The 24192-nt window shown below is 41.1% G+C and overlaps 1 protein-coding gene across 3 annotated transcripts; it reads right to left on the bottom strand.

Annotated features, from left to right (window-relative positions):
- Positions 1-8327: 8327 nt before the first annotated feature.
- XAGE5 (X antigen family member 5) lies at positions 8328-15350 on the bottom strand. 3 transcript variants are annotated; one of them, XM_028841695.2, is made up of 5 exons: positions 15243-15350; positions 14018-14097; positions 13413-13518; positions 11418-11543; positions 8328-8438 (listed from the first exon to the last, which is right to left on the bottom strand). In XM_028841695.2, exons 2-5 carry the CDS (start codon positions 14087-14089, stop codon positions 8416-8418), a joined length of 327 nt encoding a protein of 108 aa, XP_028697528.1. In that variant the 5' UTR covers positions 14090-14097; positions 15243-15350; the 3' UTR covers positions 8328-8415.
- Positions 15351-24192: the final 8842 nt, after the last annotated feature.

The raw sequence follows: 24192 nt of genomic DNA, 5'->3' as shown, positions 1-24192 counted from the left end.
AACAGATTGCACACATCCATCCCAACATAGATTAAACCACCTTCCAAAGCCCTTGAGGGTAACTCCGTCTTAGAGTAACCTCTCTGTGGGAAGAATAACTTGATGAATAATAAGTATATGAATAGTGTTGGAGAAATGTCTTTAGACTTACTTATGATCAGAAATATCTATGTATTCTGTTCATTTGCATTGTTGACATGTATTGATAACAATTTTTTTTTTTTTCCTGAGACAGAATCTTGCTCTGTCGCCCAGGCTGGAGTGCAGTGGTGTGATCTCGGCTCACTTGCAACCTCTGCCTCCGGGATTCAAGCGATTCTCCTGCCTCAGCCTCCCAAGTAGCTGGGATTACAGGCATGCGCCACCATGCCTGGCTAATTTTTGTATTCTTAGTAGAGACAGGGTTTCAGCGTGTTGGCTAGGCTGGTCTCGAACTCTTGACCTCGTGATCTGCTCGCCTTGGCTTCCCAAAGTGCTGAGCGTGAGCCACTGCGCCCAGCCAAAACTTTTTATTTATACACACACAACCACGGTCCCAGGAGCCCAGTGATGAGGAGCCTCAACAAGAGGAACCACCAACTGAAAGTCGGGATCCCACACCTGGTCAGAAGAGAGAAGATCAGGGTGCAGCTGATATTCGAGGTGCTGGGAAGGGAAAGAAAGAATGTCTATGCGGGGAGGAGGCCTATGTGTGCATCATGCATTATGCCGTGACCAGTAACAGGAGGAAAGAAAACATTAGGAAAGGATCGCAAACATTTGCTGAAAGTTGGCTGGAAAATTGAAGAGTATAGTTTACAGCTTCATGCAGTCCCTGGATATAATGAATCTTCTCTTACCTTTGAAATATATTTTGTACGCTTGAAAATACAGTCCTTGCTAAATCAGATGAAGCAGTTTAACTTTATGCATAAATATGCAGTATTTCACTAGTTTAATTTGTTCTTCTTAGAATGTTGCTGTATGATCTTCTAAGGCATTGTGTCAATGGTGCTGTAAGCACCCTTTAACAGCATGTGGAGTGCCAAGTCATCCTACCTTATAACACCCTGAATAAAGCCCATTTGCATAAGGATGTTAGCCTCATTTTATTAATAAGAAAACTGAGGCTCTGAAATGGAGGTTTACCAAGAACCCTTGTACTCATGGAGACAGAATTCATATTTTGTCCCAAGGTTTGTGTTATCCATGTTGTAATAAGAAAAGGTCAGTGGTTTTGCTTAAGATACTTATTATTTGAATGTGTGTGTACTCTAAGGTAGTTTAGTATTGGCTCAGGACAAAACACAGTTCAACGAAGCGGAATAGAAACTCCAGAAAAGAGCTCAATAAATGACAGCCACTCTTTGAGTGGTATCCTTTGATCGGTAATTTTTCAGGATGTTTGGTAAAAGGTGGATAACTCAGGACACTGGCATACAGGTAGCTATATTAGCATGATTTCGAAGGGGCTTTTAAAAGTTGTAGAAGCACTTTCATCATTAGAAAACTAAAAGTACCATAAGTTTATCCTGAATCAGAAGTTGTTTACTCACTAGATAGTACTTTTGCGTTCAACACTGGCAGAATTTGGGCCATGGAGTATTTTAGCAATTCGCTGTTAAGAGGTTTCCAGAATATGACTGTCAACAGTGACCACTAATTTCTTTGCACTCAACTTCCTGTACCCTCACTGGAAGACAGTGATTTTCCTGTTATTTTTGGTACATTATTCTAAATGTGATTCATTTATGTAAAGTTACATACAGGGCCCTTAGACCCAAGCATAATGTTAATTTATCTAAATAATTTTCAAGTCACCTCAACAAGGGATGGGTGTCACAACTGTAAGATTTCTCCTAGGCAGGCCAATACATTGATCTAATCCTTCAGAAAATTACATTTCATTTATGATTAAAATTCTATCCATGTGGCAGACTCCAGATTTCTTAGATAGTCGATATTCACTATTCATAATACACAATGGTAAAGTATGGGAAATGTAGGTGTGGTGTGATTTATCCTCAGATTGTCATTTAAGATAAGAATTCATAATACAGGAAAACAAAAGTGTGCCATCTTTACATCACATTTATTACCACACTGGTCTACAGGCTTTTATTTCATAACACTGAGGAAAAGAGCACTATCTTTTCCTTATTTGTCCTTCTTGTTTGCCTGCTTCAATCAAGAACCCCTGTATTTTTTAGTGCCTGACCTGGAAGCTGATCTCCAGGAGCTGTCTCAGTCAAAGACTGGGGATGAATGCGGAGATGGTCCTGATGTTCAGGGGACAATTCTGCCAAAAGCAGAGCAATTTAAAATGCCAGAAGGAGGTATGCTATCCATTAAGATGCAAAATTACGTGCTTTCTGTTTTTCACAATATTATACTTTTGATAATAAAAAGAGAGAACGTTACTGCCCCTTTAAAAACACAATTCAAATGCAGGCCTTCTTTGAAAAGTTGTTCAGACCCCAAATGCCTGACCGGAAGACCTAAACACTATCAGATACAGAAACAAATCGGGTCAAAGCCGTATTGAATCATCAAATATGAAAGCATCTTCTTACTTGTGACTATAACCAATAGCTAACTGTTTTCAGATTCTTTTCTAATCTCTGCTTTAAACAAATACATAATGCATTTGTAATACCACTTTGTGTGAAAATATGCTGAGTACTGAAGGAGGTTCTAGTACCAGATCTAACATAATTTGTGAGATTTCAGATGAATTCCAAAAATTCTACATCCATCTTTTTCTATTGAAAATAGTAAATGCAAATCAGATATATTAAAATCTGTTTCAAGATTGATTTCTGTATTTTCATGTTCTGTTGGATAGAATACAAAGATATGATTTGTTTTTCATAACAGTTTCACTCCAGTTATAATATCTGAGTTGAGATTTCATGGTTCCTAAGAGAATGAGTGGGCAACCTGCTTGATGTTTGTTTTCCCGTATGGAGACCTAAATGACTGTTCTTGGATTCTGTTAAATTCTGAATTCTCTGGTTCTTAAAGAATAATTGCATTTTAAATCCTTCCCGCAGTGAACCCTTGAACGACTGAATAATAAAATGGCAAGAGACAGACAGGTTTCTGTTACCAATGAAGTAGGCAGCATGCATGTAGGTCAGTGATGCTCAAGGTGGGTGTAAGATGCCTGTGCTAAGCATGCCCCCTGCCCTTCTGTCAGTCTTCATGAGCTGCTGTGTGTAATTAGATTGAAGACACATATGATAGAATCCCCTCTAGCCATATCATAGGTTACATATTACAGGTTTCTGCCTTGAGACATCAGATGATGCGATTTAAAGTTCAAAGACTGTAACGTCCTCATTCGTGAGTAGTCGACATAAGTATCTTTTACACGTATTTTCCAAATTGCTGACTGTTAATTAGAAGAGCTTCTGAATTTCAAGGGAGCACTCCATATTTAGGGAAGAAATTACCTAAATGTTTGTACTCTACACTGCTGAACCATTCCATTAGACCATTTACATTCAAAGACAGTTTTCTTTGGAAGGCCGAGGCGGGCAGATCACGAGGTCAGGAGATTGAGACCATCCTGGCTAACACGGTGAAATCCCATCTCTACTAAACAAAATACAAAAAATTAGCCGGACGTGGTGGCGGGCGCCTGTAGTCCCAGCTACTCGGGAGGCTGAGACAGGAGAATGGCGTGAACCCGGGAGGCGGAGCTTGCAGTGAGCCGAGACCAGGCCACTGCACTCCAGCCTGGGCGACAGAGCGAGACTCTGTCTCAAAAAACAAAACAAAAACAAACAAACAAACAAAAAGACCTTTTTCAGTCTGTTTCCAGGAGCCTACTGAAGAAGCCTCAACTGTATTCTTAGGAAGATTATAGTCTTAAATGCATAGAAAACACATTACGTGATAAAGGAGAAGAATAAAAAATAATAAAAGAACAATAGAATAAACCTAAGGGAAAAGGAAAGAGGAAATGAATAAAAGACAGATACGAATCATTAGTAAAAGGAAAACGAATCCAAAAGTAACAAATTTAAAAGATCTTTTGGGGGGGAAATAGTTATGAATAGAGTATCCAGTAGTTTACACACTCGGAGAAAATGGAAAAAGGTCAACATGGAACATGAACAAGACACAGATATTGAATATAGGTTATAATTGAAAGTGAATACTCTAATATTTTCAGTGTATGGAAGAAATGGTTGATAGGCTAGGCATATATACATTATTTAATATATCCCTATAATATGTGAATACCTAAACATCACAAAGACTGGAAGAACTTCTGAAATTTGCTAGTTGTCCCTCAAAAACACTTACTTTTAGAAACAAATAGTTGGCTTCTCCAGATGTCTTACTGTCCTTTCCATTTTCCTTTCCTATCCCTCTATTTCCGTTTCTTGTTTTGTTTTGTTTTGTTTTGTTTTGTTGCCACACTGTTCATGATATATAACGGTTTCACGTTTTGACATCAGAAATGATAGTGATAGCTTAAAACTAGTGTGACCATATAATTAATTACACAAACGGGAATACTTTCAAGTGTAAAAAGGCAGTATTCATATTGACATTAGCACTTTAGGTGAAAATTGGGGGAAAATGATTACGGTACCTTAAAAACCACAGAAGGGTAAACTAGCCCAAAGAAACATTTTTGCACTTCAGATACAACAGATAAAAAACAAATGCAATAAAATGTTTTCCTAAAAGATAGTTTTCAGACTATTTCCAGGAGTCTATTGGACATCCAGAATGTAGTTTCAAGCCAAAGCATGAAATTAAACATTTTTTTTGTAAATTCCTTTTGTTTCTTAACATTTTTTGTGTGTTGGTTATATTTTTAGTAAAAGTATACACAACGTTTGCTTTCTGCTTTGACCACTTTTTAATAGGTTCACCTGATTTAAAGTGTTCTGACCTCTAACTCTCTTTTGGTTTCCTTGTAGCACTGGAAACCAGGATGTGTTTAAAAAGTATTGATAATGTATATGCTTGGAAATCTATCTTCAAAATCTCTACAGAGGCCTAACTGCATGTAAGCCAATGGGTGACTCATAGGCTTCTGGTTTTAGTCTACTGTATGCAACTAAAACACTGGTGTCCTTTGCATACCTTTAATGTCACCTAAATACAGTTCTGCTAGTAATGTTGTTCTTCTATTATAGGTGAAAGGCAACCACAGGTTTAAATGAATACAAGCTGAAAGAACGCAAACTGGTTTTGTATTAGACATTTGACTTAAAAATATCTCAGAGGACCTCACAGGCAGAAGGAGGGTGGGGAACACTTGTGAAATTGTAGTGATCGCTACATGGTTGGATGACCAAACCCTGAGTCACAGTGATGAGCCACGTGGATGTCCGTCTGCAGAGGGTGGGAGGGGAACGCCACTGGCCTCTGCTTGAGGAGCCCTGCAGCAGAGTGACACCAACCTGCAGTACTGATCTCAGTTACGCCCTAAGGGTCCCAGACGTAAGAAGCCTATTGGTTAGGGTTCCTCGGGGTGTGTGTGTGTGTGTGTGTGTGTGTGTGTGTATGTGTGCACACGTGTGTGTGGGTGGGTGGAGAGAGAAAGAGAGAGAGAGAGACTGAGTTTGAAGACCTAGCCCATGGAAGTGTTGCGACTGGCAAGTCCAAATCTCACGGAGCAGGATGTCAGGCTGGAGACCGGGGGAAGAGGTGATATGAAAGGTCAAATCCAAGGGCAGTGTGGAGGCAGAATTTCTTCATCTTGTGGAGGACCCCAGTCTTCTTCTCTGAAGGCCTTCAAGGAACTGGATGAGGCCCACCCACATTGGGGAGGGCAATTAGGTTTACCAAAAGTCTGCTGATTTAAATGCTAGTTTTCACGTAAAGAAAACCCTTCACGGAGACATCTACCCTGGTCAAAGTGAACATTTCTCATGCATCGTGGCGTAGCAAAGTTGACACATCAAATTTCCCATCACATTCATCTTATACGAATCCTATTAATGCTGAAGGTCTATCTGACAAAGGCAGGTGACTTCCTAACTAACATTCTGTATTAACCATTTTTATCCAACTCAAGCCAGCATTTCAGGCTCAGCACAACTATGGCCAGGAAGCTGAAGTTGATGTGCACGCCTTCCAGGGATGAGGCAGTGATGGGATATTCAGGGCACACAGGTAAGAACAATCCCAGAGGGCACAGGTGATACCCCTGGACTACAAGACTTTACCCTTGTTAGGACACCCCCAGCAGGACATACAGTCATCAGGCAGAAGCTGGCCAAGGCCTCCATTGTGCCATCCCACAAAGAAACCTTTCCCTCTAGGGTTCCCCGTTCAGTCTAAACAACTGGTTTGCATCTTTGGTTTAGGGGAACTGTCAGCAGGCAAGTCAGTTCAGGGTAGTCACTGACACAGGTTCCTCCTCTTCACAAGCATGGATGACATCCCTAAGGTGTTCTGTGCGAGATGTTCGGGAGCTGGGTCACCCCTGCTGTCCCATAGTCGCAGCTCGGTAAGGTGTGATCTTGGGTTCAGGATTCAGTGTGGTTTCAAAATTGGCCTTAGGGTATGACTGTGGGCTCCTCGCAGGCAGAGAGACCCACCATCTGTACTGTCACTGAGTTTCTCCAATTCAGTGTGGTACCCTGGGACTAGGGACACAGTGCTGACACAATGCTAATCTTGCTTTTGCTGAGTCTGCAAGTAAATCAACCACTTTGATTCATTTGGGCTCATTGTCTTCTTACCCGCCAAATTGATGAATATATGACAAGCCAAAATAACAACTGCACCGGTGATCCTTGTGGCCCCGTTAGCCACCATAGGGCTGCTTAGGGACTGCCTGAGCTCTTGACACACTGTGATATTGAGTTGTGTGGTGCTGACTGACTGGAATAGACTTATTCTTCATGGCATCACACACATCAAACAAGTTTTCAGCACATAGTACTGACATAGGGTTGGCCTTGTCACACCTCGGTTATTTACAAATCGGCTTCAGAATCAATGCCGTGTCTGATGCCAGCTACACCGCTATTTAACTTACATATTTACATGAAATCACCTTCTGAAGTCAAATGCATTTAAAAAGGTAGACTGATATTCCTACTTGAAATTCCAAAGCAGTTATCACATACTAGAGATGTAGTTGTAAAGAAAAATGGAATGAAAATATTTGAAATTTTAAAGGGATTAAGGAAAGATAACCAGTAAATTTATCTGCAATGTAATGCCTGCATCTTGTTATTTCATTTATTCTTCATAGCAAGCATTTAGTGTAAATATTCTAATTTCACTTTAAAAATGGGGAAACTGTCCCACAGGATGTAAGTATCTTGCCCACCATCTCAAGGCCAGTGTGTAAGAGGCAGGATGGAATCCCATGGCTATGTCATGCCATCGCGTGTAAGGAGACAGTGTAGGTAGGATCCAAGTAATTTTGCTTCAGCAAGTTGCCCTAGTTGCTTTCCCCTTTCTTCCACCTAGGCCCTAGTTCTTTCATCCAGCTCGATAGCCCGGGGAATTCTCACATATTTTGTGGAAAATAGGATATCCTAACAAAGGATGCAGATAAAGAGATACGTAGGGGAAGGAATAGAAGGAAGAGGCAGGGGGCTTCCGTGGCCTCTACGGGCATGCCACTCTCCATGTGTTCAGCTAGGCAAGAAGCTCTCTGAACCCTGTCCTTTTGGGTTTTGATGGAGGTTTTCATCCTATAGGCATGACTGACTAAACTGTTGGCCCGCCATTGGTAATCAACTTAACCTTCAGCCCCTCTCCCTGTCCTGAACGTTGGGGATGTGGCTGAAAAGTCCCAACCCTCTAATCCGCCATCCTAGAGCTACCTAGGAGCTGCCAGCAAATGGTCAACTCACTAGCATACAAAAAGACATCACTATGTGGAGATTCCAAAACCTGTAGGAGTTGTATGACAGTAAGCAGGGTCCAGGACCAAATATATATATTCACAATATCACACATGTGCATACCAGCTCAATCAGAATGCAGAGTTGCAAAAATGATACTATATTTTATTCAGACAGAGTCGCATTCACCCAGGCTGGAGCTGCAGTGGCGTGAACATGACTACCTACATCCTCGACCTCCTTGGCTCAAGGGATCCTCCCACCTCAGCCTCCAGAGTAGCTGGGACTACACCTACATACATATGTGCATATATTCATGCATTCATTCATCTATTTTTGTAGAGAGGGGGTTTTGCCATGTTGCCCAAGCATGTCTTAATCTCCCAAGCTCAAGCAATCTTCCTGCCTCAGCATCCCAATGTGCTTGGATTACAGGAATGAGCCACTGCACCCGGCCAAAATGTTCAATACTGTCTAATATGTGAGAATAAATGAACAACAGGTGTGTGATACTTCTTTGGAGAAAACTGGAAAACTTTATTGAGATTTTTAAAAGTCAAATATCTCGGATAAATCCAGTTTGCATTCTTTCGGTTGTCTTTGTTTAAAGCTGTGGTTTCCCTTCCCCTGCGACAGAAACATAACAGGAGGGAACATTACCAGAAGAACTCTATTCAGATGAAATTAAAGGTATGCAAAGGACACCAAAGGTTTAGTTTCATACAATGGACTAAAACCAGAATCCGAAGAGTCTCCCTGTGGCTAAGATTCAACTAGACCTCTGTAGAGACTTTGAGGATACACTTCTAAACATACACATTAGCAACATTTTTAAAACACACCCTGCTTTTTGTGCTAGAAGGAAACCAAAAGACAGTCTGAGGACAGATCACATTAAATCAAGTGAACCTATTAGAAGGGGCTTAAAGTAGATGACAAACAATGTGTAGAGTTTTACTGAAAATACAACCAGAACACAAAAAAACCTAAGAAACAGAAGGAATTTCTGAAAAAATTCCTCCAGAAAAAATGCATAATTTAATGTTTTGGCTTGACAGTATGGTCTGAATGTCCAATAGGTTCCTGCAGACAGTCTGAAAGCTATCTTTTGAGGAAACTGTTAATGTCACATTAGGAAATACATAAGTGAAATGAATAGAAAGGCCAGTATTGCATTTGTTTTTTCTCTATTGTGAAGAAGTGCTATGATATTGCTTTGAGCTAGTTTACCCTTCTTTGTTCTTTTTTAACATACACTAACCATTTGCATCCAGTTTTCACCTATAGTCCTCATGTCAATATGAATAATGACACTTTTTCCACTGGAAAGTATTCCCATTTGTATAATTAATTAAATGGTCATATAAGTTTTAACGTATCACGATCATGATTGATATTAAAATGTGAAAGAGTTATACATCATAACCAGTGTGGGGAAAAAAAAATGGAGAGGGAAATGAAAACAGAGAGTAAGACATCTGGAAAAGCTAAATATTTGCTTCTAAAAGTAACTGTTTTTGAGGGACGACTAGCAAATTTCACAAGTTCATGCACAGTCTTTGTGGTGTTCAGATATTTAGTTATTGCAGGGATATATTAAATAATGTAGGCATCCCTAGTGTGTCAACCATTTCATCCATACTCTGAAAATATTGTGTTTAAGAATGTATTATTAATTTCAATTATGTATTATTCACTTTCAATTATGCCCTACATTCAATATCTGGGTCTTGTTCATATTCCGTGTTGTGCTTTTTCCATTTTCTTCAAGATTGTTTCATCTGCTGGATGCTGTCTTCCTAGCTATTTCTCAAAAGAACGATCTATTAAATGTATTACTTTTCAATTAGTTTTCCCTTTGTTAATGATTCATACCTTTCATGTACTGCCTGTTTCCCTTTCCCTTAAGTTTATTCTGTGACTCTTTTATTATTTTTTATGTCTCAGTATTATTTTCTTGTATCATGTAATTTGTTATCTATTTTAATAAGATATGCATTTAACGGTATGACTGTCCTAAGAATACAACTGAGGCTTGTTCAGTAGGCTCCTGGAAATCGTCTACACACTATCTATTAATGTAAATAGTCTAATGGAGTGGTTCACCAGTGTGGAGTAAATCATTTAGATAATTTCTCCCCTAAAAATGCAGTGCATCCTTTAAATTCAGAAGTTCTTCTAATTAAGTCAGCAATTTGAAAAACGTGTAAAAGATACTTATGTGGACTACTCAGGACTTAGTACGTTATAGTCTTTGAACTTTAAATCATATCATCTGATGACTCAAGGCAGAAACCTGTAATATATAACCTCTGATATGGTTAGAGGTTACCGTATGTGTCTTCAATCTAATTACACACAGTAGCTCATGAAGATTGACAGGAGGGCAGGGAGCATGCTTAGCACAGGTATCTTTCAACCACTTTGAGCATCACTGACCTACATGCAGGCTCCCTACTTCATGGGCCACAAAACCTTGACTGTCTCTTTCCATTCTATTATTCAGTCATTCAAGGCTTCACTGTGGGAAGACTTTAAAACACAAATCATTGGGTCCAGCGAGGGAGGTGGTTCACACCTGTAATCCCAGCATTTTGGGAGGCCGAGGCAGGTGGATCACTTGAGGTCAGGAGTTCGAGCCCAGATTGGCCAACATGGTGAGCCCCTGTTTCTACCAAAAATACAAAAATTAGTTGGGCATGGTGGCATGCACCTGTAATCCCAAATACACGTGAGGCTGAGGCATGAGAATCGCTTAAACCCGGGAGGCGGGGGTCACAGGGAACCAAGATCGGACCACTGCACTCCATCCTGGGGCGGCCGAGCGAGACCTCATCCGAAACAAAACAAAACAAAACAAAACAAAACAAAAGCAAAAATAAAAATAAAACAATCATTGTTTAAGAGTCTGAGAGAATTCAGGATTTGACAAAATTCAAGAACACTCATGAAGGTCTCCTTACGGAAAAACAAACATCAAGCAGAGTGCCCGCTTGTTTTCTTAGAAGCAATGAAATCTCAACTCAGATATTACAATTGGACTGCAGCTGATCGTTATGATAAACAAATCATGAAAATCCGAGTATCTTTGCATTCTCTCCAACAGAACCAGAGCATGTAGAAATCAGCACTGAAGTGGATTTTAATCTATCTGATGTGCATTCACTACTTTCAATAAAAGCAAAAATGGGTGTAGGATTTATGTGATTTGTCCAGAAGCTCACAAATTATGTTAAGAGCTGGTACGAGAATCTCCTTCAGGGATCAGCATATTTCATACAAAGTGGTATTACAAGTGCATTATGTTTTTGTGAAAAGCAGAAATCACAAAATAATCTGAAAATTGTTAGCTGTTGGTTATACTCAGAAGTAAGAAAATGCTTTGCTATTTGATGATTCAATATGGCTTTGACCCAATTTGTGTCTGTATCTGATAGTGTTTCAGTTTTGCAGTCAGGCTTCTAGGGTCTGAATTACCTTCCAAAGAAAGTCTGCATTTGAACTCTATTTTTAAAGGGGCAGTAAGATTCTCTCCTTTTATTATCAAAAGTATAATATTATGGAATACAGACAGCACATAATTTTGAATCTTAATGGGTAACATACCTCCTTCTGGCATTTTAAATTGCTCTGATTTTGGCAGAATCTTCCCCTGGACATCAGAACCATCTCCGCATTCATCCCCAGTCTTTGACTGAGACAGCTTCTGGAGATCAACTTCCAGGTCGGGCACTGAAAAATACCAAAAGGATGTCGACTGGAGCAGCCAAACAGGAGTGATAAATAAGGAACTGATCCTTTTCTTTTCCTTGGTGTTATGCAATAAAAGCCTATAAGCTACTGTGGTAATAAATGTGAAGCAAAGATGTCCCACGTTTGTTTTCCTGTATTATGATACCTTATCTTAAATGACAATCTGAGGATAAGTCTCAGCACACCTACCTTGCCCATACTTTACCATTGTGTATTATAAACACACAGCTACCTAGGAAAACAGGACAGCCTCACGGATAGCATTTTAATCGTAACTTCAATGTAATCTTCTGAAGGATTAGATCAATGCATCGGTGAGCCTATGACAAATCTTATGGTCCTGACACTCATCCCCTGTTGAGGTATCTTGAAAATGTTGGGGTTAAACTTTATTAAAGTAATTCTTAGATCCAAAGGCCCCTATATGTGACTTTCCATACATGAATGTCATTAAGAAAAAAAGTACGAAATATAACAGCAAAACCACTGTCTTCCAGTGGGAGTACGGGAACTGAAGTGCAAAGAAATTAATGAGCATTGTTGACAGTCATATTCTGGAAACCCCTTAACAGGGAATTGCTAAAATAATCCATGGCCCAAATTCTGTCTCTGATTAGTTTGAAAATGCTATCCGTTGAGAAAACAATTTCTGTTTCATGATAATCTTATCGTACTTGGAGCTTTCTAATTATAAAAATATTGAAACAACTTTTCAAAGCCCCCTCCATATCCTACTAATAAAGTTACCTGTACGCCAACATCCTGAGTTATCCACCTTTTACCAAACATACTGTCAAAAATATACATCAAAGGAAACAGTGGCTGTCATTCATTGACCTCTTTTCTGGAGTTGCTATCCTGCTTCACTGAACTGCGTTTTGTCCTGAGCCAATATCGAAGCACCTTATAGTACAGACACATTTGAGTATTAAGCATTTTTGAGCAAAATATCATTCACATTTTCTAAAATAGATGGTAGGAAGAATGCATACCTTGGAACAAAATACGAATTCCTTCTCCATGCGTCAAGTTTTCTTGGTAAGTCTCTATCTCTGAGCCTCAGTTTTCTTATTTATTTATTTTTATGTTTTGAGACGGAGTCTCGCTGTGTCACCAAGGCTGGAGTGCAGTGGTGTGATCTCGGCTCACTGCAACCTCTGCCGCACGGGCTCAAGAAATTCTCCTGCCTCAGCCTACTTAGTAGCTGAGATTACAGGTGTGTGCCACCACGCCCAACGAGTTCGTATATTTTTATAGAGACAGGATTTCACCATATTGGCCACGGTGGTCTCGAACTCCTGACCTCAAGTGATCCGCCCACCTCGGCCTCCCAAAGTGCAGGGATAACAGGGGTGAGGCACCACGCCCGGCCTCCGTTTTCTTATTTATAGAATGAGGCTAAGATTCCTTTGCAAATGGGCTTTATTTGGGGTGTTATATGGTAGGGTGACTTGGCACTCCACATGCTATCAAAGGGTGCTTACAACACTGTGAACACCATGGCTGAGAAGATCTCACTGCAACGTCCTAAGAATATCAAGTTAAACTGGTGAAATAATGTACATTTTTATACAACCAATTACATGGTTTCGTCTGATTTAGGAACGACTATATTTTCAAGCATACAAAATGCATCTCAAAGAAAAAGAGAAGATTCATCATATCCAGGGACTGCAGGAAGCTGCAAACTATACCCATCACATTTCCAGCCTCTTGCAAAACTCTCAGCAAATGTTTGAGATCCTTTCCTGTTGTTTTCTTTCGTCCTGTCACTGGTCATGGCATAAGGCGTCATGCACACACAGGCCTCCTCCCCCCATAGACATTCTTTCTTTCCCTTCCCAGCACCTTGAATCTCAGCTGCACCCTGATCTTCTTCTCTCTTCTGACCAGGTGTATGATCCTGACTTTCAGTTGGTGGTCCTTCTTGTTGAGGCTCTGGCACACTGGGCTCCTGGGACAAGGGCGGGGACATGGTGTGTGCATGTGCAGATAAAAAATTCTTCTTATCAATGCATGTCAATAACATGAATATACAGATTACACAGATACTTCTGATCATATGCATGTTTAAAGACATGCTCCAACACTATCCCAAAACTATTCCACATACTTATTCTTCATTAAGTTACTCTTCCCATAGAGAGGTTACTCTGAGACCGTTACCCTCAATGGCGTTGGAAGCCATTTTAATTCATGTGGGGTTGAATGGGTGTAACGTGCTATGAATAAGCATGAGGAGGAAATCACCAGTCAAATCGAGGAACACAAGTTCACACATCCAGGCGAAAACAGTGTGTAGTCCTCTTGGGTTACTCTTTCCTTCATGAGATGCCATGATCATTTTTTATCAACATGGGAGACCTTTATCAGTGTATCTATACTAGTTCAACAATAACTACCACACAAAAAAACTTCTGCTATTGGAAAAAATCGAACGTTAAGTTACTCACAGGCATAGGCCCAACCAGCTGAGCAAGTCGTAAACATCGTCTTGGTCTATATCTTCTTCCTCGCCAACTCATATTTCAGTCTGCAAACAGAACAGTGTGCACTTTGCGGAGGCTGAGGAGGATGGATCACCTGAGGTCAGGAGTTCGAGGCCAGCTTGGCCAAAATGGTGAAACCCCGTCTCTACTAAAAATACAAAAACTTAGCCGGGTGTGGTGGTGAGTGCCTTAATCCCAGCTAGTCGGGAGGTTGAGGCAGGAGAACCGCTTGAACCCGGGGGCGAATGCTGCAGCCAGCCGAGATCACGCCATTGCACTCCAGCCTGGGCAACAAGAGCAAAACTCCATCTCAAAAAAACCAAACCAAACCAAACCAAAACCCAGAATACCGTGACTGGAAAAATGCATGTGAGTGGATACTACATTTGAGCACTTCCATGGCCAAATGCTAACTTGCAATTTTTAAAAATTTGGTAAGACATTGAAAGGTAAGTCAGAGGGCATGTATAAGTGCGTATGCCTTCTGAATCGAATACTTGCACAGCCACTTATGTTCGTCAAGCTAGCTGAGCAATGCCTTAGGGCTTACGGCAAGAGACGCACGGTATTTCCAATGAGGTTTGGTTTCACAATTGGACTCTCCATCGCGAGACATTTAGGAAAATACAGCTTGAGAATTAAAATTAAAGTGCCCATGGCTTTTGTCACACACCCTTTGCTAGGGCCATTTCCCCCCAACATCGAGTTTTGTTGGAATGCATAGCCCCTCCCACCCATTCGAACTTCCAAGATGGAGCTGAGAAGTTGCCACATAGCACTGGGCAGTCCTCACCGGGCGGGCACCTCTGCGGTTCATTATACAAACCTCGGGGTGGCGGTCACCAGTCCGGAGTGTTCCCAATTTCCAGGCCCCTTCCTTACCGCCCACGACATTCCAGGCCTGATGCCCCTTGAGGAGTCTGGAATTTGTCCTCTGTTGGAAGTTTCAGGCGTTTCTGGGACTGGAATACCACCAACAGCACCCCAGCATCGCCCCAGCTTCACCTAACCCCCGTCCCATTCCGAGGCCCTGCTTCTTCCTTCGTTCTGACCCCGACAAGACAAGAAGGCCCATAGCTGCGGGGCCGCACGAGAAGGACGACGACATCAAGCCCCTTCTCACTCGGAGTCACCAATCATGCGCCCCGACCCTCTGGAAGCCCGCTGGCTCCTCCGCACTCTCACTCACGCTTCAACTCCCAGCTGGAGCGACCTGTGGACCTACTGGCTGCGTCTCAGCAGGGGAGAAAGAATCCAGACCTCAGGGACCCGAGCTGCAGGATCACAGCTCCCCGGCGTTCACCATACGCGAAGGGCCAATGGGAAGACGCCCAATGAATATGCGCACTAAGGAGGCACCAAAGGAGCATGCGCAGTGAGGTCCCCTCTTGCCTTAAGAGCCGCACTGCGCTTCCTTGTCTCCCCATGCCCTGTCCTCTGCTCCTTCCAAGGTCCCCACTAAGGACTTTGGAATCCATCCTCTCTGTGTCGTATTTTTTATGCCTCTGAGACTGAAATACTGCAAATAATGTCACCCTTCAACTCATTCCCTGTTCATCTGACCCTCCTCCCCACTATGCCCTTACTTCCTCCCCTGCCCAGGACCCCACAACAGCAAGGCCATGGTGATGTGGCTGCCTTTTAGTAGAAGGATGAGGATCTATATGAGGCCATGGACCGAGTGGTCCAACCTACGGGAAGCCCTTCTGCTTTCCCTCCCACTCACTGACACTTCAACTTCTGGGAGGACTGCTCTGCTGACCTACCAGCTGTGTCATAGTTGGCAAGAAAGAAGTCATGACGTTTCCTTCCACAGCTCTGCAGGGATAGAAGACAGACAGCAAGTCACATGGGCAGCAGGAACTTGCTTAGCAAGGGGCATGCCCACTGAGTCTGCCACTTGCAGGGTCGACCACGGTTTTCCTGCTGTTCTCATACCCGCATCCACAGGGTGTTTGTAGTGGAAAGAAAGGCACTTAAGAGAGCATTTGTTTTTCTTTGATCAAACCATCTCATGCATTGAGAAACGTTGGGAACACACAGTCCTATGTCACCCTTAATGGAGGATGTGTCTCAGAAAAGCCTGTTGTGAAAGAAAGAAACTATTTTTATATCTTTATTTATCAATGCTTTTTATTTTTTTTTCTCAGACAGGGTGTGGCTTTCTCTCCCAGGCTGGAGGGCAGTGAGATGACAATACCTCACTGAATCTGGAGTCTGGATCTCTTGGGCTCAAATAATCCTCATACTGAAGCCTCTCAAATGGATGGTACTACAGGTGCGAACACCACACCTGAGCAATTAATTTATTTTTTAGAACATTGTCTCAGTCTGATGCCACGCTGGTCTTGAAGTTTTGGGCTCAAGCGATCATCCCACCTGGACCAATTTTTACACATGCTTTGATTAATCCCTTTTTTCCTCTGGTTCTCGGTTTTCTGCCATGCTTCTAATGAATGGAATGGAATAAACTCTTCTGCAGACTAAATATATTCACACACGCTTAATTTTGGTTTTTTTTTTTTTGGGGGGGGGTGTGTTATTGCACATTTAAATCTCTGGGCTAGTGACTGATTTGCCTGAATATACCTGTAGGCCATTCAGATCGTGTATTTTGATTCAGAAATATATGTACATATTGATGACAGGATCTAGGCGCAGTCTCCTGTGACATGATGCAAAGCAGTGGTGACTAACTGGATCATATACTGTACTCTCCAAATATCAACTAAATAGCCTGTTCATAAGACAGGGCTGACATTATTTGCATAGTGCTGTAAGGGAGAGCACTACCTCGACAGAGGCACTAGTGTGTCAGACGTCGAAGGGATTTCAGTATATTTATTCTGATTTTGAAATCTAGTGTAAAGTGGGTCTTTTAAAGTGGGGGATTGTTTGGTTAGAGTTAGGTAGGAATCATAATGATGTAGGATTGGTGGAGCCAAGAAGACAAAAATGTTTAGGCAACGGTTCAATGAGTTTTGGGATTGAAAAATGTCATTTGACACTTTTGACTGAAGAGTTGATGAATCTTTCAGGCAGTTGCTGAAATGAACAGTAAAGTTCTTTGCATCTTTTATTTTCCTAGGCAACAGATTGCTGTATTAGTAAAGTTATGTTGATGAAGCCAGTGGGGTATAAGCTCTCGTTAATGTAGACAGTAAGCTGTGCGCATGATTCCTGTTCTTATTACTCATGTATTCTTTGGCAGTTTAATGTGGGAAATATTATATGGAAGGGAAGGATAGGAACGGGGCCCTGACCAGAATGCAGCCTTTTATAAATAAGATATATTGCTGAAATGACGCCTATATATATCATGCAGCTGGCCTTCTTTTAGGGCAATACCTTGAGTTGGAAAAGAAAGGTGGCTCAATCTCTCTCTGTCTCTCTCTCAAAAGCAACTTGAGTAGGAATCGTGGTGTTTTAAATATTTTTTTTAAAAAACGAGAGCAGTTATAATCATGATCTCTTATTTAATTTACCTTTTATACTTTTTATCCTTTCTTGGCATGGACACTATTATTATTAAATTTTACTTTCTTTTTTTCCTTACTAAGTCCAGTTTTTAATATAGTGCACTCGCAAGTGCTCAAAGAATGGGAGATAGTGATTTCTGGACTCAGACTTTTTGTGAGCAACTATGGCTGTTGGTAGTGTTTCACGTTGTACTAGTTAGGGATCTGTAGAAGGACAGAACTAATAGGATAGATGCATGTATGAAGTAGGGTTTATTAAGGAGTATTGACTCACACGGTGACAAGGTGAAGTCCCACAATAGGCCATCGGCAAGCTGAGGAGCAAGGAAGGCAGTCCGAGTTCCAAAACCTCAAAAGTATTGAAGCCAACATTGCAGCCTTTAGTCTGTGGCCAAAGGCCCGAGAGCCCCTGGCAGATCCTGGTGTGAGTTCAAGAGTCCAAAAGCTGAAGAACCTGGAGTCTGTTGTTCGAGGGCAGGAGGCATGCAGCACCGGAGATAGTTGGAGGCCAGAAGACTCAGCAAGTCTAGTTTTCCATGTTCTACTGCCTGATTTATTCTAGTGGCACTGGCAATTGATTAGATGGTGCCCACCCAGACTGAGGGTGGTTCTACCTCTCCCAGTCCACTGACTCAAATGTTAATCTCCTTTGACAACACACTCTCAGACACACCCAGGAACAATACTTTGCATCCTTCGATCCAATCAAGTTGACACTTAATATTAACCATCACATGCAGACCTGGACTTCAGTGATTCCTGAGTGGCCTCACTCCAGCCTCAAAGAGCAGGCTTGAATTTCTTGCCAAATTTGAACTTCCCGCTGCCATTCCTGTGGGCCATAACAGGTATTTCGGGGATATATTAAACAATGTAGGCATTCCTAGCATATCAACCATATCATCCACACTCTGAAAACATCAGTGTTCAAGAACGTATTCCCTTTCAATTATGCCCTACATTCAATATCTGTGTCTTGTTCATATTCTGTGTTGTGCCTTTTCCATTTTCTTCAAGATTGTTACATCTACTGGAGGCTCTTCCTAGCTATTTCTCAAAAGAACATTCTATTAAATTTATTAATATCAAATTAGTTTTCCTTTGGTTAATGATTCGTACCTTTCATTTACTGCCTGTTTCTTTTTCCCTTTTTCCCTTAAGTTTATTCTGTGACTCTTTTATTCTTTTGCTCTTTCTTAATGTTATTTTCTTGTATCATGGAATTTGCTATCTATTTTAATAAGATATACATTTAATGCTGTGACTGTCCTAAGAATACAATTGAGGCTTGTTCAATAGGCTCCTGGAAATTGTCTGAAAACAATCTTTTAATGTTGATAGCCTAATGGAGTGGTTCAGAAGTGTGGAGTAAAAACATTTAGGTAATTTCTCCCCTAAACATGCAGTGCTTCCTTTAAATTCAGAAATTCTTCTAATTAAGTCAGCAATTTGGAAAATATGTGTGAAAGATACTTATGTGGACTACTCAGGACTTAGTATGTTATAATTTTTGAACTTTAAGTCGTAACATCTGATGACTCAAGGCAGAAACCTGTAATATATAACCTCTGATATGGTTAGAGGTTACCGTATGTGTCTTCAATCTAATTACACACAGTAGCTCATGAAGACTGACAGGAGGGCAGGGAGCATGCTTAGCACAGGCATCTTCCAACCACCTGGAGCATCACTGACCTACATGCAGGCTCCCTACTTCATGGGCCACAAAACTTTGACTGTCTCTTTCCATTTTATTATTCAGTCATTCAAGGCCTCACTGCGGGAAGACTTTAAAATGCAATCATTGGGTCCGGCAAGGGAGGTGACTCACACCTATAATCCCAGCACTTTGGGAGGCTGAGGCCGGTGGATCACTTGAGATCAGGAGTTCGAGCCCAGCCTGGCCAACATGGTGAAACCCCGTCTCTACTAGAAACACAAAAATTAGTCGGGCATGGTGGCACACACCTGTATTCCCAGCTACACAGGAGTCTGAGGCATGAGAATCCCTTGAACCCGGGAGGTGGAGGTCGCAGTGAACCGAGATCAGACCACTGCACTCCAGCTTGGGCGACAGAGCGAGACTCCTTCTGGGAAAAAAAAAACAAAAAAAAAACAAAAAAAAAACACCAATCATTGCTTAAGAGCCTGAGAGAATTCAGGATTTGACAAAATCCAAGAACACTCATAAGGTCTCCATACAGGAAAACAAATATCAAGTAGAGTGCCGGCTCATTTGCTTAGGAGCAATGAAATCTGAACTCGGATATTATAATTGGACTAAAGCTGATTGCTATGATAAACAAATCATGAAAATCGGAATATCTTTGTATTTTCTCCAACAGAACCAGAACATGCAGAAATTAGCAATGAAATGGGTTTTAATCTATCTGATATGCATTCACTCCTTTCAGTAAAAGCAAAAGTTGGTGTAGGATTTGTGTGATTTGTCCAGAATCTCACTAATAATGTTAGAGCTGGTATTAGATTCTCCTTCAGGGTCAGCATGTTTCATACAAAGTGGTATTACAAATGTATTACGTATTTGTGAAAAGCAGAAAGTAGAAAATAATCTACAAATTTTTAGCTGTTGGTTATACTCAGAAGTAAGAAAATGCTTTCCTTTTCTTTTCTCTTTTTTTTTCAACCTCAGATCGGAGTTTCACTCTGTTGCCCAGGCTGGAGTGCAGTGGCACGATCTTGGCTCACAGCAACCTCCACCTCCCAGGTTCAAGCAATTCTCCTGCCTCACCCTCCCGAGTAGATGGGATTACAGGCGCCTGCCACGAAGCCCGGATAAATTTTTGTATTTTTAGTAGAGACTGAGTTTCACCCGCCTGGCTGGTCTCGAACTCCTGGCCTCAAATTATCCGCCCGCCTCGGCCTCCCAAAGTGCTAGGACGACAGGCGTGAGCCCCCACTTCTATTTCATGATTCAATATGGCTTTGACCCAATTAGTGTCTGTATCTGATAGTCTTTGAGTTTTGCACTCAGGCTTCTGGGGTCTCACCCACCTTCCCGAGAAAGTATGCATTTGGACTCTGTTTTTAAAGGGGCAGTAATGTACTCTCTTTTCATTATCAAAAGTGTAATATTATGGAATACAGAAAGCATGTAATTTTGGACCTTAATGGGTAACATACCTCCTTCTGGCATTTTAAATTGCTCTGATTTTGGCAGAATCTTCCCCTGGACACCAGGACCATCTCTGCATTCATCCCCAGTCTTTGACTGAGACAACTCCTGGAGATCAGCTTCCAGGTCAGCTACTAAAAAATACCAAGGATGTCGACTGGAGCAGCCAAACAAGAATGATAAATAAGGAAATGATAATATTCTTTCCCTCAGTGTCATGCAATAAAGCCTGTAGGATACTGTGGTAATAAATGTGATGCAAAGAGGCCCCACCTTTGTTTTCCTCTATTATGACACCTTATCTTAACTAACAATCTGAGGATAAATCACACCACACCTACATTTCCCATACTTACCGTTGTGTATTACAAACACTCAGCTACCTAGGAAACCTGAAGTATCTCAGCTACCTAGGAAATCTGAAGACTGCCCCGCAGAGAGCATTTTAATCATACCTTAAATATAAAGTTCTGAATGATTAGATCAATGTATTGGTCTGTCTATGACAAATCTTATAGTCCTGACACTAATTCCCTGTTCAGGTACCCTGAAAATGCTGGAGTTAAACTTAATTAATGTTTAGGTCCAAAGGCCCTATATGTCAGTAAGAAAAAGTACCCAAAACGACAGCAAAATCACTGTCTTCCAATGAGAGTATGGAAACTGAAGTGCAAAGAAATTAATGGGCATTGTTGACAGTCATATTCTGGAAACCCCTTAATAGTGAATTGCATCACATTTAAAAGAACTAGAGAGGCAAGAGGAAACACGTTCAAAAGCTAGCAGAAGGCAAGAAATAACTAAGATCAGAGCAGAACTGAAGGAGATAGAGACAGAAAAAAAACCTTCAAAAAATCAATGAATCCAGGAGCTGGTTTTTTGAAAAGATCAACAAAATTGATAGACCGTTAGCAAGACAAATAAAGAAGAAAAGAGAGAAGAAACAAATAGACACAATGAAAAATGATAAAGGGGATATCACCACCGACCCCACAGAAATACAAACTACCATCAGAGACTACTATGTGTAAACACCTCTACGCAAATAAACTAGAAAACATAGAAGAAATGGATAAATTCGTGACCACATACACTCTCCCAAGACTAAACCAGGAAGAAGTTGAATCCCTGAATAGACCAATAGCAGGCTCTGAAATTGAGGCAATAATTAATAGCCTACCAACCAAAAAAAGTCCAGGACCAGACGGATTCACAGCCGAATTCTACCAGAGGTACAAGGAGGAGTTGGTACCATTCCTTCTGAAACTATTCCAATCAATAGAAAAAGAGGGAATCCTCCCTAACTCATTTTAGGAGGCCAACATCATCCTGACACCAAAGCCTGGCAGAGACACACACAAAAAAGAGAATTTTAGACCAATATCCCTGATGAACATCGATGCGGAAATCCTCAATGAAATACTGGCAAACCGAATCCAGCAGCACATCAAAAAGCTTATCCACCACGATCAAGTGGGCTTCATCCCTGGGATGCAAGGCTGGTTCAACATATGCAAATCAATAAACGTAACCCAGCATATAAACAGAACCAAAGACAAAAATCACATGATTATCTCAATAGATGCAGAAAAGGCCTTTGATAAAATTCAACAGCCCTTCATGCTAAAAACTCTCAATAAATTCGGTATTGATGGAACGTATCTCAAAATAATAAGAGCTGTTTATAACAAACCCACAGCCAATATCATACTGAATGGGCAAAAACTGGAAGCATTCCCTTTGAAAACTGGCACAAGACTGGGATGCCCTCTCTCACCACTCCTATTCAACATAGTGTTGGAAGTTCTGGCCAGGGCAATCGGGCAGGAGGAAGAAATAAAGGATATTCAATTAGGAAAAGAGGAAGTCAAATTGTCCCTGTTTGCAGATAACGTGATTGTATATTTAGAACACCCCATCATCTCAGCTCCAAATCTCCTTAAGCTGATAAGCAACTTTGGTGAAGTCTCAGGATACAAAATCAATGTGCAAAAATCACAACCATTCTTATACACCAATAACAAACAGAGAGCCAAATCATGAGTGAACTCCCATTCACAATTGCTTCAAAGAGAATAAAATACCTAGGAATCCAACTTACAAGGGATGTGAAGGACCCCCTCAAGGAGAACTACAAACCACTGCTCAATGAAATAAAAGAGGACGCAAACAAATGGAAGAACATTCCATGCTCATGGATAGGAAGAATCAATATCATGAAAATGGCCATACTGCCCAAGGTAATTTATAGACTCAATGCCATCCCCATCAAGCTACCAATGACTTTCTTCACAGAATTGGAAAAAACTGCTTTAAAGTTCATATGGAAACAAAAAAGAGCCCGCATTGCCAAGACAGTCCTAAGCCAAAAGAACAAAGCTGGAGGCATCACGCTACCTGACTTCAAACTATACTACAAGGCTACAGTAACCAAAACACCATCGTACTGGCACCAAAACAGAGATCTAGACCAATGGAACAGAACAGAGCCCTCAGAAATAATACCACACATCTACAACCATCTGATCTTTGACAAACCTGACAAAAACAAGAAATGGGGAAAGGATTCCCTGTTTAATAAATGGTGCTGGGAAAACTGGCTAGCCATATAAAGGAAGCCAAAACTGGATCCCTTCCTTACACCCTATACGAAAATTAATTCAAGATGGATTAGAGACTTAAATTTAGACCTAACACCATGAAAACCCTAGAAGAAAACCTAGGCAATACCATTCAGGACATAGGCATGGGCAAGGGCTTCATGTCTAAAACACCAAAAGCAATGGCAACAAAAGCCAAAATTGGTAAATGGGATCTAATTAAACTAAAGAGCTTCTGCACAGCAGAAGAAACTACCATCAGAGTGAACAGGCAACCTACAAAATGGGAGAAAATTTTTGCAATCTACTCATCTGACAAAGGGCTAATATCCAGAACCTACAAAGAACTCAAACAAATTTACAAGAAAAAAACAAACAACCCCATCAAAAAGTCGGCAAAGGATATGAACAGACAATTCTCAAAAGAAGACATTTATGCAGCCAACAGACACATGAAAAAATGCTCATCATCACTGGCCATCAGAGAAATGCAAATCAAAACCACAATGAGATACCATCTCACACCAGTTAGAATGGCGATCATTAAAAAGTCAGGAAACAACAGATGCTGGAGAGGATGTGGAGAAACAGGAACACTTTTACACTGTTGGTGGGACTGGAAACTAGTTCAACCATTGTGGAAGACAGTGTGGCGATTCCTCAAGGATCTAGAACTAGAAATACCATTTGACCCAGCCATCCCATTACTGGGTATATACCCAAAGGATTATAAATCATGCTGCTGTAAGGACACATACACACGTATGTTTATTGCAGCACTATTCACAATAGCAAAGACTTGGAACCAACCCAAATGTCCATCAATGATAGACTGGATTAAGAAAATGTAGCACATATACACCATGGAATACTATGCAGCCATAAAAAAGGATGAGTTCATGTCCTTTGTAGGGACAAGGATGC

This window comes from Macaca mulatta, chromosome X (genome assembly GCF_049350105.2).
Source record: "Macaca mulatta isolate MMU2019108-1 chromosome X, T2T-MMU8v2.0, whole genome shotgun sequence".
In the NCBI taxonomy this organism is placed as follows: Eukaryota; Metazoa; Chordata; class Mammalia; order Primates; family Cercopithecidae; genus Macaca; species Macaca mulatta.
Note: the sequence above shows the minus strand (reverse complement) of the source record. Positions and strands in the feature narration are given on the sequence as shown.

Bases quoted from the DNA above. Each gene is read 5' to 3' on its own strand.
- XAGE5 (XM_028841695.2), bottom strand. From the start codon at position 14,089: ATGAGTTGGCGAGGAAGAAGATATAGACCAAGACGATGTTTACGACTT. The intron at 13,519-14,017 runs GTGAGTAACTTA...CCCTTGTCCCAG, and splicing joins AGCTGGTTGGGCCTATGCCT to GAGCCCAGTGTGCCAGAGCC. The intron at 8,439-11,417 runs GTATGTTACCCA...TTTCTGTCGCAG, and splicing joins ATTTAAAATGCCAGAAGGAG to GGGAAGGGAAACCACAGCTT.